Below are 13,813 nucleotides of genomic sequence, written 5' to 3' on the forward strand. Positions count from 1 at the left end.
TACCTCTCACTTCATCCCACACACTCAGAGAGGCCAGACGCACTGGAAACTTCCACTGGAGATCTCAGCAGTGATAACCTCAGTAATTGGAGGGCAGTAACTAGAGATAAGGCAGTCAAATTATTATAATCCAGGAGGCAAGCAAAGCAAATGCAGGGTTCTGGGCCATTTTATAGGGGATTCATGGGGAGTTCAGGAAGGAAGAGACAAAAATCTCGGAGAGGAATAGTAATTTCCAAGAGATTCCATACGGCCTAAATGATGTTCCCTACCTACGAATTAGGCTGACTCCAGCCCGCCCAGACTGCACACAGCTATTTAAGAGGTGAGCGAGGGCAGAAGGTCCAGCCGCTCTCTGTACAGTCTCCTGTCTCCCGCACCACCTTGCAGCACATCCTGGAAACCATGAGCCGCCAGCTGCACCCCTACCCCGGCGGGGAGCGCCTGGGCTTCAGCGGCTGCTCCACAATCATCTCGGGCAGGGTCAGCAGCAGCTCTGCCTCGTTCAGGGCCGGAGTCAAGAGCACAGCCGCCTTTGGTAGCAGGAGCCTCTTCAACCTGGGGGGCGGCCGGCGCCTGGCCCTGAGCACCTCGGCCGGGCGGGGCGGCCCCTTTGCACTGGGCCACTGCGCTGGTACTGGTGGCCGCCTGGGGGGCTTTGTAGGCACCATCTTTGGCAGCGCTGGCCTGGGGCCTGCATGTCCATCTGTGTGCCCGCCGGGAGGCATCCCTCAGGTCACCATCAACAAGAGCCTCCTGGCCCCCCTCAACGTGGAGGTGGACCCCAAGATCCAGAAAGTGCGCTCCCAGGAGCGGGAGCAGATCAAGGCGCTGAACAACAAGTTTGCCTCCTTCATTGACAAGGTGGGTCCTGGAGGATCTGTCCGTGCATTGGTGACCACTGTACACAAGGGTGCTAGCTCTGCCACTGACAGCTAGCTGCATGGGAACTGAGCCTCCCCTTCCTCATCTATAAAATGAGCAAAAAGTGGCTCTTACTCCCTAGGGCTGTAACGAGAAGGAATTGGATGTTTATAAAATGCTTAGAACAGTGCCCAGCACACATGCTGGATAAATCGGAGCTTCATTCCTTCTTTGCAGGAGAAGACCCTGGGAAGGAAGGGGGGTGCATAAGGGACAGGAGATGCAAGGAATGGGTCCTCTGAGGGCTTTCAATGTCAGACAAAAAGATGGAGACACACATCCAGGACAGGGACACTAGAGGGACACAGGCCAGCAGGTGTCACAAGATATGATGCTTGGTGCATGGGGAAGGATTTGGGAGATAGGAAGTGGGGCAAGAGTGTAAGCCAGGTGAGTTTGTAGAGGAGATGGGAGAAAAGGGCCAGAAAATTGAAGGACGGGCCTGAAGGAAGAAGATGCATGTCAAGTTACATGTGTGTATTGTGTGTATATGTGTTGAGTAACAAGGAAGATGTCTCTGGAGATTCAGAGGTAGTGATCTCAATGAATGAGGAGGAGACAAAGAATAGGCTTCTTTTGTCTCCACCTGGGGCAGACCATGAGTGATAGGGGACATAATATTAGGAATAGCTGACATTCCTCAGTGCCTGGTGCTGTCTCAAGTGGTTCTCATTTATCAATGCACGATTCATGATTCTGTTATCATTCTGCCTCGTAGCTGAGGAAACTCAGACAGAGAGAGGCTAAGAAATGTGCCCCAGTTGATAGAACAGGCAGCTATAGACGGTGTCCCTCACTACTATGCTCGAGAAGAGGAAAGGTGAATGGAAGGGAGAGGACTGGAGTGGAAGAAACAGCTATCCCGAGAACTTTCTTTCTCTATCTAAGTCTGTTCTTTCCTAGCATATTTCCTTCTCTCCCTCCAGCTACAGAGATAGGTGAGAAGAGGAATGCTGGTGAGCAGCAGAGTGCTTGAATTTATTTAGTCCAAAAACATGAGACCTTTGTTCAAGTAGGAAGGAACCTTATAAAGATGTGATAATCCACACGCTGAAAAGCAAAGAAACAAACCAACTAAGAGCCATTTAGGCTGCACATAAGAAAGAGCATGCTAACGACCAGATGACTTCCCAGTTCTATCCCTGAATCGCTGTTTCTTCTCTGCTTCTCATTTCCCTTCACTCTGAAAACACCAGCATTTGTAGCAAAAGAAGCTCTCTCAATCACATAATAACGCACAGTGGCAGTTATAGCACTACTTAAGCCTATTTCCCAATTTCTTTTAGACTGGATCTTATTTCTTGTCCTGGAGACCCAGATGGACATGTCCCCTTGGCCGAATCCACTCTCTAAGGAGACTTGGTCTTTTCTGTCCCTTACCTCCTTCTCAGGATGACTGCTTCTGATTTCTGGGGCCCTCTTCTCACGCTTGAGAGGCAACAGCATGGGGATTCTGGGCTGTGACCACCTTTGGGTTTCAGGTGCGGTTCCTGGAGCAGCAGAACCAGGTGCTGGAGACCAAGTGGGAGCTGCTGCAGCAACTGGACGTGAACAACTGCAGGAAGAACCTGGAGCCTGTGTACGAGGGCTACATCAGCACCCTGCGGAAGCAGCTGGAGACGCTGTCAGGGGACCGGGTGAGGCTGGACTCAGAGCTGAGGACCATGCAAGATTTGGTGGAGGACTACAAGAAGAGGTGAGTGGAGAGGCACTGGATAGTTTTGTTACAGATGAGGTTTGGATTTTGAGGCAGCATTTTTGCCTTCTGAGATCCTTTGCTGATCCCACTGAAACTTCTTTTCCTATAAAGAAGAGAGAGAGAATCAGACAGGATGAGACTCAGGAAGAGAAAAGAGCTACCCCAAATGGTGTTCTGAATTGCCTAGGAAATGGTGTGCTTAATTTTTAACAAGGGAAATGGAGGGGTGGGAGGAAGAGAATTGTCTCAAAACCAGATGGACAGCACAAATGGCTTTGTAGCCCCTGCTGAGTGAAGTTTTCTGTGGGAATTCCCAGAACACGAGACACCCCACCAATCCCAGAACAAATCTTAAAGCTAAGCAAAAATAAGTTTTTAAAACTTTTTTCATAATGAATCATATCTGTGCTGCTGAATGCCACCATTAAAGAGAATAATCAATAACATACTTGAAACCAGAGAGCATTTCTACCCCCCAGTTGAGCCAATGGAGAAAGAGTGATACATCCGGGCTGAGTGCGAACTGATATTTGGGCGATTTGCTTCCAGGTGCCAGGATTTCTGGTGATAGATGACTTCTGCCACATTCAAGGGGCGGAGATGGTCACATCTGAGTAATTTCCTTGTTCCATGTTTGATCTGCCTGCCCATTCCTATTCTGAAGTCTCTCTAAGGCAGGACTCTGCATGGAGATCCTGAGGGAGGAGATGACATGGTCCCTGCCCTCTGAAAACACTCAGATTGTGGAGACAGTCTTAAAAAACCCTTTCGGGTAGCTCCCAATCAGTGGAAATAAATCCAGTGTGGATTGAGATGGAGGGAAATTAAAATGGGAATATCGGAGTCCAATGGAGGTTTGAGCAGGATTCTGGAAAGAAGAGAGGGCTGCCCAGCACAGCCCAGATGTCCAGGTCAGAGGCATCCAGGGTCTGTGCTGTCTCTGGGCTTTTCAGAGTGGAAAGACCATGTGTTCCAGAATTACCACCCACTAGTTGAATGACCATGGGTTAGTCTCTTGATCCTCTGTTAACTTTAGTTTTGATATTTATAAAAATCAGATACTGATACCTGCCTTGCCACCTATAAGAGCAGTTAAGAGCAGTTTAGTGCAGGAGTCCCCAACCCCTGGGCTGCACAACGGTACCAGTCCATGGCCTGTTAGGAACCAGGCCTCACAGCAGGAGGTGAGTGACAGGTCAAGCAAGAGAAGCTTTATCTGCATTTGCAGCTGTTCCCCAGCGCTGGCATCACCACCTCAATGCTACCTCAAAGCATCAGACATTAGAGTCTCATAGGAACACCAGTCCCTGGTGCCAAAAAGGTTGAGGACTGCTGGTTTAGAAGGTAAAGCCAGACAGTAATGTATTAACAGTTCTCAAAAGAACCAAAGTGCTAGATACATGTAAGGCATTGGTCCTTGTTGTCAGAAGCCCTAGCTATGGATACTAGATTTCTTCTCCGAGTGGCTTAGTAATTCATGTATACATATTGATTCTTGCAATGATGAGACAGGATTCTAGTCCTATATTTTTTTTCATTCTTATCTAAGTGCTGGGAAACTTTGTTCATTCAGATAGATTTTAATGGAGAGAGTTTTGCAAGAGCAGTGTTACTCAGTTCTTTGAATGCCTTTCCAGTTTTTCTGCTTTTTCTTTCTCCCATAGTACTTGTTATTTTCTAACATGCTATATAATTTACTTGTTTGTTATGTTTATTGTTTCTCTCTCTGCTCCACGAAGGCAGGTATATTTGTTTGTTTTGTTCATCGATTTATCCTCAGTGGCTATAAAGTATCCCATATTTGATATATATATTTCTTAGATAAATCATTTTGTGTCAAAATCACATTATGACTCATTACTAAAGATCATTTTTAACAAGCTGTCAACTGACAACTCAGCTCTTTATTTTTGTTGAGAGCAAAAATTGAAAAACACCTGACTTGCAAAAAGGATTTGTCAATAAAGTCATTTACCTTTCAAATTTCTGGGAAGTTTTTTTAAAACCAGTTTTACCAAGACTGGTTAAATGGCCACTGTTTATATACCATGCTCTGTCCCTTTGGGTAATGTGTTTAATCCAGTAGACCAAAAAAGACTGGGAACATAAAATCATTGTTAGTATTTAATACACCTCTGCAAATTCTTTACTTAAAAAAATAATGTTTTAATCCTACTTTTTATATATGTGTACATACACATACACACATTTCCAAAACTTTAGAGCTGCATATTTAGCTCATTCACTTTATAGAAAACATCTGCCATCTAGCTTAATTTGGAAAGCCAGCTTTCATTGTCAAACAAGAGAAATAAGAGTTGCTTTCTATCAGAAATAGTCTGGTTTCATTTCTAAATTCAAATAAAAATATAAATATGTACTTTGGGGACTATTACAGAATCCACTAAGCAATAAACTAAGAGCTACATCTTGTACAGTAGGTTATTGAAAACATTCAAGATTAAAATAATGTAGATTTAATACAATTAATATATCTATGTTCTAAAACGAGATAAGTCAATATGCACTTTGTCATGATTTAACTTTCAATTATGCATTGTAATGTATTTTTAAAATGATAGGTTATTTATATAAAGCCAATAGTACCACAGAATGCATTGTTTCTCTTTGTAAATGTGTGTATGCCCATTGAATTCTGATGTTTGGTTTCTAGAAGTAAATAATGAGAAATTATTTGTAACAAATGAATGTCATTAGTTTTGCTAGCCATCATGATCAATTCTTTTCTATGTATTTTACGAAGTAGAGAGATTTAAACTGCTAAAATCTAATTGGTCTGCAACTAGCATATGCTTTTTCGGTTAATAGGAGGAAGATAAAATTGAATATTTACTAAGATAAAATGAGATAAAGATTGGTTGTAATAGAAACTATTACACAATATAATAGAAACTATTACATAAATAAATAGAAAATATTTCATAATATAACTTGATAAAAGGTTTTCAATTATCTTTTGAAAAATACGCATGGAATCTGAGACAAATCACGTAAAATGTTTTCTGTATGTTTTATCCAGTGTAACTAGGAAAATCTGGCAATCTCAGAAAATGTTCCAGTCCCATTTTAAATAACCTATTTCACTAACCTGTACTACTTCAGCCGTTTCCACAAAGCTTTTCTTTTTCCTTAGCAGTCAGTGACATGCCTTAGGAAGGAGTAAAAAGCCGGAAAGATTTCCTCATGTTAAAGTATATTTAAAAAAGCCATTTTCTAGCATTAATTATTTCTTTCCAACGCTCTGTTTTGTTTCCTTTCACAAATGTCCTGTAATACATTCATTGACAATAATAAGGGATGGGATAGTGAAGTCTTTAAGTGAAATGATCAACACTCTTACTTCCCTAGTCCACGATATATCTGTATTAAGTACATCTCAGCCTCATCTGAACACCTATTTCCAAAATCTTGCTTCACCTGGAACAGAAATATGTATGAGACAGGTATAACATACAGCTCGAAGGCGAGATAGTGTTTTGTTCGGTGCCTGGGAGATTTTGCACTTTGGGCCAATGCACTGTACTATGGTGCCAGATGGCAACGAAATGCGTCTTTCTGCTGTCTCGGGGAGGGGGTGGTTGTGAAAGGAAGGTGGAACAGTGGAACCTGCATGACGACTTCCTCACAGTTGTCTTCCCAGGCATATCCATTTTAGGGCAGACTGAATATGAACTAAGGAGCTGGAAATGTATTCCTTTAAACCTGTCCTTGTCACATCCCCTTGAAGAAGGCTATGCATGTTCCAGGGGTACATGAACCCCCAGTTTGTAGACCACTGTCTTGCTGCTCTTGACATAGAGGTGATCACTAACTGCTTAGCGAGTGTTTGCAGGACTGAATTATCCCAATGGCCAAACTCTCCCCTTTCTTTGGCCCCATGTAGGTATGAGGTGGAGATTCACAGACGCACAGCTGCTGAGAATGAGTTCGTGGTTCTCAAGAAGGTAAGGGGAGCAACAAGGCAGGTGGAAGCCCAAAGGGCTCCCCGAGCACATCACGGTGATGTTTGTAGGCTGAGGAAAGGGACCTTGTAGGTACCTCCATCCCTTGGGCAGGGGAGACTGAGATTCTAATTTCCCAGATCCTTTCTCCAAGCCTGAGACACACGCTATTTCCAGAACCTACCAGCTTAAAATTCAGATATTTGCCACACTTCTGGTGCACCATTGCACCGCACATTTGTTGGTTTGCTCTCGGGTATGGGGCCGCCCTGTGGAGCATGGGGTAGGGGGAGTAAAGAGAGTAAGGAACCTGAGGCTCTTTGTGGCAGGGGTAAGGGGAGGGAGGGCAGTCGACCACTCTCTGTGTTCCCCAGGATGTAGATGCTGCCTACATGAACAAGGTTGAGCTCCAGGCCAAGGTGGACTCCTTGACAGATGAGATCAAATTCTTCAAGTGCCTCTATGAAGGGGTAAGGACCTGGTTGACCTCCTTGTGTGACCTGCCTCTCTTACAAGTAGCTTCTGGCCTTTGGCCTGGATGGTTGTATGGACCGAAGGCTGGCAGAGTAGCCCCTCAGTTCAGTGCAGCTGACTTTCGCTGAGGCTCTACTATGTGCTGAACGATGAGGTGGGCTTTGAGAAAAACATGATGGAGAAGAAATAATTCCTACCCTCTAGGAATTCCAGTCTGGTAGGGAAAACAGCATATAGATGAACTTTGGGAGAGCAGAGTGAATGGTGAATTCTGCCTGAGCTGTCAGAGAAGGCTTCTGGAGAAAGATGGGGAAAATCTCCATGGGGCATGATGCTCCAGCCCTAAAAAGCAGAACAAGTGAAGATACAGAGGCCTGAGGTGTGCTAAAGCATGAGGAGCCTGCAGAAGGGAAGGTCACTGGTGACTCGCTAGAGGGCTCTGAGTGCCATGTAAGGAGGTCAGACTTGATTCTATGGGTGAAGGGTGGCCGTCGCTGCAGAGTATGGAATAAGGGTGGGAGCAGTCCCGAGGGCATGATGGAGAGGGTGGTCTCACATGGGCTCAAAGGACAAAGTGTGCATCTCACACCCAGCATGCATTGGCACTGGTGGCTTCTGTGGAAGGAGGGCAGAAAAGTCAGTGAGGAGTTTGCCGGGGAGGATCAAGAGATGTGCTCCCCTCACGGGGACCCCCTAACTTTCCCCTAGGAGATTGCTCAGATCCAGTCACACATCAGTGACACATCTGTCATCCTGTCCATGGACAACAACCGGGATCTAGACCTGGACAGCATCATTGCTGAGGTCCGTGCCCAGTACGAGGAGATCGCCCTGAAGAGCAAGGCCGAGGCTGAGGCCCTGTACCAGAGCAAGGTGAGCTGCGTGCCAGTGTGTCAAGGCCCAGTGACCACATCTGCTGCCCTCTCATCATATGTGCATGAGTGCATGTATGTGCTCGTGTGTTTGCATGTGTGCATGCGTGCATGCATGTGCATGTGTGTGTATTTGGGCTGGGTGGAGATCTCCTTTGTCTTGGAGTTGGGCCTTGTGGAAATGCCTCCCTGTGGTCCAGGGAGATCAACCACAGTCTTGGCACGCGTTGGGGACATGTATGGGCCTTCGCCCTTCCTCTGCTGTGGCCCTTGCTGACAGCAGGAGCCACAGCAGCCACAGCCTTGATAAGATTCTGACACCATTTCTGTGGGTAATCCAGATATCTTGGCTTTTCTGGTTTTCAACTTTGTCAAAATAAAGATAGGAAATTCAAATTCCACCAAGGTTCTCACATTTAAGAACCTGAGGATTCTGCTGAACTGGGTCAGGACCTTCTTATCCAGAAGGAAAGGGTTCTCTTTCTCTGTCTCCTTTTCCCCTTTCTCTCTCTCTTTCCTCCCTCCCTTCTGTCTATACTACCTGGGTAATGAGAACAGTATGTGGCCCTCCCCCCATGCTGAATGCTCTTAAAAGGTGAATGCTCAGCTATCCTGTTCTCCTCATATCTCATCCCCCAATCTCAGATCCAGGAGCTGCAGGTCACGGCGGGCCAGCACGGGGATGACCTCAAACTCACCAAGGCTGAGATCTCAGAGCTCAACCGGCTGATCCAGAGGATTCGCTCAGAGATAGGGAGTGTGAAGAAGCAGGTGGGTTCCACGCAATGAATCAGCTAACAGAATTTATTGAGTACCAATCTGTATAGGACCAAATATGGAAAAGGGTCCCTTTGGGCACTTATAATTCAAGAGAGAACAGTCCACGCCCATATAGAAGGAAGAAGCATCCATCCACTGTGCAGCATGCCCCTTCAGTGCTGTAGGAGTCCTGAGGGGCTGGAACTGCCTGCAGCGGGTGGGATTACGCTGGAATAGAGGCAGAAAAGAGAGCAGTAGGGGCCTGGAAAAGGAGCCAGCAGGAGCAGTGGACCTGAGGTGGACATGTGCATAGCATGTGTGCAGGGAGGAGAGATGTGGACTCTGAGCAGAAGGTCCATATGGGTTGGGTGGCAGGGAGCAGGACACCCTTAGGTAGGAAGGGGTGGATTATGGGCTCCTTCAAAGCTGGGCAATGGGGTTTCGAACTGATGCAGTTGGTAAAAGAGAGGTATTAGGAGGTTTCACATGATGAATCCATGCTGGAGGAAAGAGGGTCGGGCTGTGGCTTTTAGAGAAGAGTGGAGAAGAAAGAGCCTCCTACCGTGGCCTTGGCTCAGGGCTCTGCTCTGTGTTTGCCTTTCCCAGTTCTGAGGATGGGACATAGTTTTCCCTGGTTGGGCAACTTAGGTGTTGCCACTGAGGCTGTGAGCCACTCACTCAAAAAGCTGTGGGTGTTTGCATGGCTGGGAGCCTGACCGGCAGAGGAGGGTGATGCCAGCTGGACAAGTCTAGAATTCTATCCGGCCTCAGGATCATCTGCTCTCCTTGGGGTGAAGCAAATGTAACTCTAGAGGAAGGGGACACATCAGAAAGAGAAGCCAGATACATAGATCTCATCAAAACTTCATCCAAGTGATCGGAACGCACACCCAAAACTACAAGGCTCAGGAAGCTCCCTGCTCCCTGCCCCCAAGCTTTCACGTAGACACCACAGAGCTCCACCTGAAGTTTCCTCCTGAAAGTTATGTTTTCACCAAACAGCAGATGTTTGTAAGCTTGTAAAACCAGTCGGTTTTTTTTTTTTTAAGGCTATTGCCATGTAGCATGATTCTCTGAAGAATTTTGGAGGCAAGAAAGTGAGTGTGGCAGATTTATTGAACAGACATTTTATTAATAGGAACTTTATTAGTCCCCAATTTTTTGTCATGATTTACAAGATCCTCTAAAACAACCTTTACACTGTGAGTCAGAACTAAGGTCAGTTACCGGGAGACTTTTCAGGGTTGGCATTAGAATCTTACAGCCAATGTTACAGACCGAAAGAGTGAGAGCAGGCTCCATATGCCCAGGCAGCCCACCTTCTCCGTGCCCTTTCCCTCCTCTCTTTCATGGCAAGAACGCTCTATTGTTATATGCCACAGCATGAGTTAGGGTGAATCATGCCTAGAATTGAGGGAAGGATAGGTTCTCCTCTAGTGATGTCCAAAGGTGACGAGGACCTCAAATATAGGGAGATCCTCTGAGCAAGATCTCAGAACCGTGCTCTAACTCAAAGCGCTCAATCCGCTTGCTCTTCAGTGCTCCAATCTGGAGACGGCCATTGCCGATGCTGAACAGAGAGGTGACTGTGCTCTGAAAGATGCCAGGGCCAAGCTAGACGAGCTAGAGGCTGCCCTGCACCAGGCCAAGGAGGAGCTGGGCCGGATGCTGAGGGAGTACCAGGAGCTGATGAGCACAAAGCTGGCTCTGGACGTGGAGATCGCCACCTACCGCAAGCTGCTGGAGGGCGAGGAGTGCAGGTGAGGACCAGATAGATATCTTTTGTCTGGAGCAGCTCTGTCTTTGCCTTAGGAAGACTGAAAACAAACAGTTTGGTTCTGTTCAGGTCCTACTGAAGTAAAACTTGATAGAAAATGGATTTAATATGATGTGAAAGCAGGAAAGACCAAAGTTAGACAGCAAGAAGAACTGAGTCATAAAAAATCCCAGAGAGGTGTTAGGAGAGGAAGTATTAACATCAGCAATGTTTGAGAAACAGAGCATCTCTGACCCTTTGTGATGCTTTCTTAAGGGTAGATGGTGGGAGGGGCAGGACGGCCTCCAAGAGTCATATATGTTCAAGGTGGCTTTGGCAAAGATGGGGCCCTTGAAGCTGTGAGCTCATTCCTCTTAACTGTCTAAAACCGAGGGCATAACTAGAGGGAAGTGGAGGCACAGTTATCCCACACATCAGATAATCCCAAAGCCACTTTGATGGAAAGCTGACTCCTTGTAGCAGATTTTTCATCTTGGTTCTTCATTTCTTGAGCGGTCCTACTGAGTCTTATGGGAAGAAAGTAGTCTGGGATGGGGAAGAAGTTGAGACATTCTGAGAGGAGAGGCTAATTCACAGAGGAGACTCCCTGGATAGATGGGGTGATGGCTTATGGTGAGTTTATCTGTTTTCCTTCTCTCTCTTCAGGATGTCTGGTGAATACCCAAATTCTGTGAGCATCTGTAAGTACCTGTAGGACCCCGTTCTACCCTTGGTCACCTACTACAAGTCTAAGTTCCTCTAATTCCATGACACCAAGGAGAAGTCAGAAAACCAGAGTGGGTTCAGGGGAGATTTAGGGACACAAAGAGGGAGCTGGCTTTAGTCACCAAGGAGAAGCAATGGATGGAGAAAAATAATATCATGAAATACAAAAATATAACCTGTAAAAAGATCAAATGATACTCAACAGTGTGTAATCCAAGAGTCTATTGTAAGAATAATGCTTAATGGCTATATTCTATTTTTACTGAGGCCAGAACAAAATTAAGGCCCTGAATTGCAGTAAGAGGTTATTGAGGGGAACCTGAAAGGGGAATGATAACTGAAATCACCTCCTCTGAATTAAAAAGCTAGAGAGAGTGCTGGGGAGGTGCTGTCATGTGAGAAGCAGGGACACTCTGGTAGCCTCTTTCTTTAGCAGCAGCACCCGAAGGCCTGCATGAAGGCCTTTCTTCATGCAGGGAAGTTCTCTGATTGAGCCGGTGGAAGCTGAAAGTCTGATAGTGGTAGATTGACACAGACTAATAGGAAAAGTTCAAATACCTGGGGCCAAGTACATGAAAAATGATCTGCTGATGAAAATGTCCAAGTAAACTAAAAATACACAATAGAGAGAATCTGTCTCCATGTGAAGCCACCAAAGGGGAGAGTGAAGGGGTGGCCAGGATGCCCCAGGAGTACTGACAGAGTGTCGTCTTCTGCCCATTCCAGCTGTCATCAGCAACACTGGTGCAGGAGGGGCTGGCTTCAGCATGGGCTTTGGTGCTTCGAGCAGTTACAGCTACAAACCTGGGGCTGCAGACGTCAAAACCAAAGGCAGCTGTGGCAGTGAATTCAAGGATCCCTTTACCAAAACCTCTGGCAGCAGCTGTGCAACCAAAAAGAAGGCCTCCAGATGAAGGGCAGAAAGCTCCAGAACCCATCAACCTCCTCTCCTCTCCTGGGGTTCTTTTCCAAGTCAGGAAATGCTGCCCCTGTAACCACAATCCCAGTCCCCTCTCCTCCCTGTTGACGTCAGCAGCGGGGCAATGCTCCTGTGCAGGAAGTCCAATCTTGGGCGCTTGGCGACCTCCTCCTTGGCCATCTTTTACTGGGTCACTGCCGCAAATGCAGAGATAACACACATACCCAGGATGCTTCCTTGCAGCCAGGTGCCGGCCTCTGTGTCCCCATGTGTCTTTCTTGGGCCTTCATCACCAAGGAGCTCTCTTTGTCCTCTGGTTGGGTTCATGTCTCATTCTCTGCTTCTCCTTCAATAAACGCTCAATAAATGCCATTTGATTCTCAGTGTCAGTCTCTTGCCCAGGATGTCGACGTCTGCATCATCCCATCTAACTTTTCTTCTCCTAATTCTTGCTTTCCTCTGGTCTCTGGCCTGACACGGATCTTTGCTGTCTGGTTCTGGCCAGGTAGACTTGGAGCGAGAGCTGCTCCTAGTAAAAGGCTGAGATTTGTTACTGATGCACCTCTGGACAGGCTCAGGGCTTCTTGTGCATTGGGGTCCCTATTTCACACACTGGCCCTGTGAGACAGGCATCATCACCCCGTTACAGAGAGGCTCACACCATCCTCCATCCAGTTCTCAAAAGCGCTCCGTGTCCCACACTAATTGCCTCTCATTGTTAGAGTGATTGATCCTCCTTTTTATTCATCTCTTCATTCTCCTGCCAACCCGCCCCCCAATCCTGCTCCACACCACTGGCCTTGCTTTCCTTTTCTTCCAGCCAGATCTTTTTCACCTTAAAGTTTGAGGCCTGTATGCATATGTGTTTATGGATGCATCTGTATTTTTTTTATATAGCAGTGGCTCATTGGAAACTCCTTAGTGAGCCAGGCATTGCTTAGGTACTGGGAATGCTGCAGTAAACAAACAGGCACAGACTCTGTTCTCAGAGAGCTTACAGTCTGGTGGGAAGAGTAAAAATAAGCAACTAACAAAGGAATGTATAATACGCTGTCGGTAGTGATAACTGTTATGAAGAAAAACTAAGGTAAGAAGAGTGATCTTTTAGTGTGTGTGTGTGTTTCTGCAAGAGTGTTTGTTTTCTTAGAATCAGTTGGCACAGTTGACTTGAGCACAGCGCTAAGGAGCAGAATCCTCAAAGGCAAGACCACATTCCAAGGATGAGCCTCGTTTGAAAGTGGCATTCAAGGCGCTCATGACCCCTCCTATTCCTATGTCATTTCCTGTCCTTATGCTCCAGTATTTCTCTAAGCAGGCCAGAACTTTTCAAGCCCACAGACCTTTGCAAATATGATTTTTCAATCATGGGAACTCATGCTCCATTTACTAAAAGCCTATTTATCTTTTGTGGCCCAGCTAAAATGCCACCTCCTGTGTTCATGCATTTTCTGGTCCTTTCCGGTGGACTCTGTTAAGTCATCAAGCATTAAAAGAGAAGGAACATTAGAGCTGCTGTCTCAGCAGCTCTCTCCTGTCCCTCTACTATATAGGGGAGCAAATGCAGTCCCGGATGGCTAAGTGCTCTGCCCAAGTTCACAGCCCCGCACACCCACAGCACCATTCCTGACTGTATTACAGTTGGTGCTTTATTTTCCGGGTGTCATGTTAGCTGTGCACACATCTGTCGTCTCACCCTCCCCGCTCACAGCTCCTTTTTCCTGG

At 46.4% G+C, this 13,813-nt stretch overlaps 1 protein-coding gene across 2 annotated transcripts; it reads left to right on the forward strand.

The window, feature by feature from the left end:
- Positions 1-310: 310 nt before the first annotated feature.
- Positions 311-12,086, forward strand: LOC120602245 (keratin, type II cytoskeletal 72). Of its 2 annotated transcripts, XM_039862343.1 has the most exons (9): positions 311-864; positions 2,406-2,620; positions 6,528-6,588; positions 6,960-7,055; positions 7,768-7,932; positions 8,577-8,702; positions 10,230-10,450; positions 11,113-11,147; positions 11,899-12,086. In XM_039862343.1, the coding sequence occupies exons 1-9, from the start codon at positions 406-408 to the stop codon at positions 12,084-12,086; spliced, it is 1,566 nt and encodes a 521-aa protein (XP_039718277.1). In that variant the 5' UTR covers positions 311-405. The 2 variants fall into 2 exon arrangements, with proteins under 2 accessions (XP_039718277.1, XP_039718278.1); XM_039862344.1 differs by lacking the exon at positions 8,577-8,702.
- Positions 12,087-13,813: the final 1,727 nt, after the last annotated feature.

Source organism: Pteropus medius, unplaced genomic scaffold (assembly GCF_902729225.1).
Source record: "Pteropus medius unplaced genomic scaffold, Ma_sr-lr_union100, whole genome shotgun sequence".
Lineage (NCBI taxonomy): Eukaryota > Metazoa > Chordata > Mammalia > Chiroptera > Pteropodidae > Pteropus > Pteropus medius.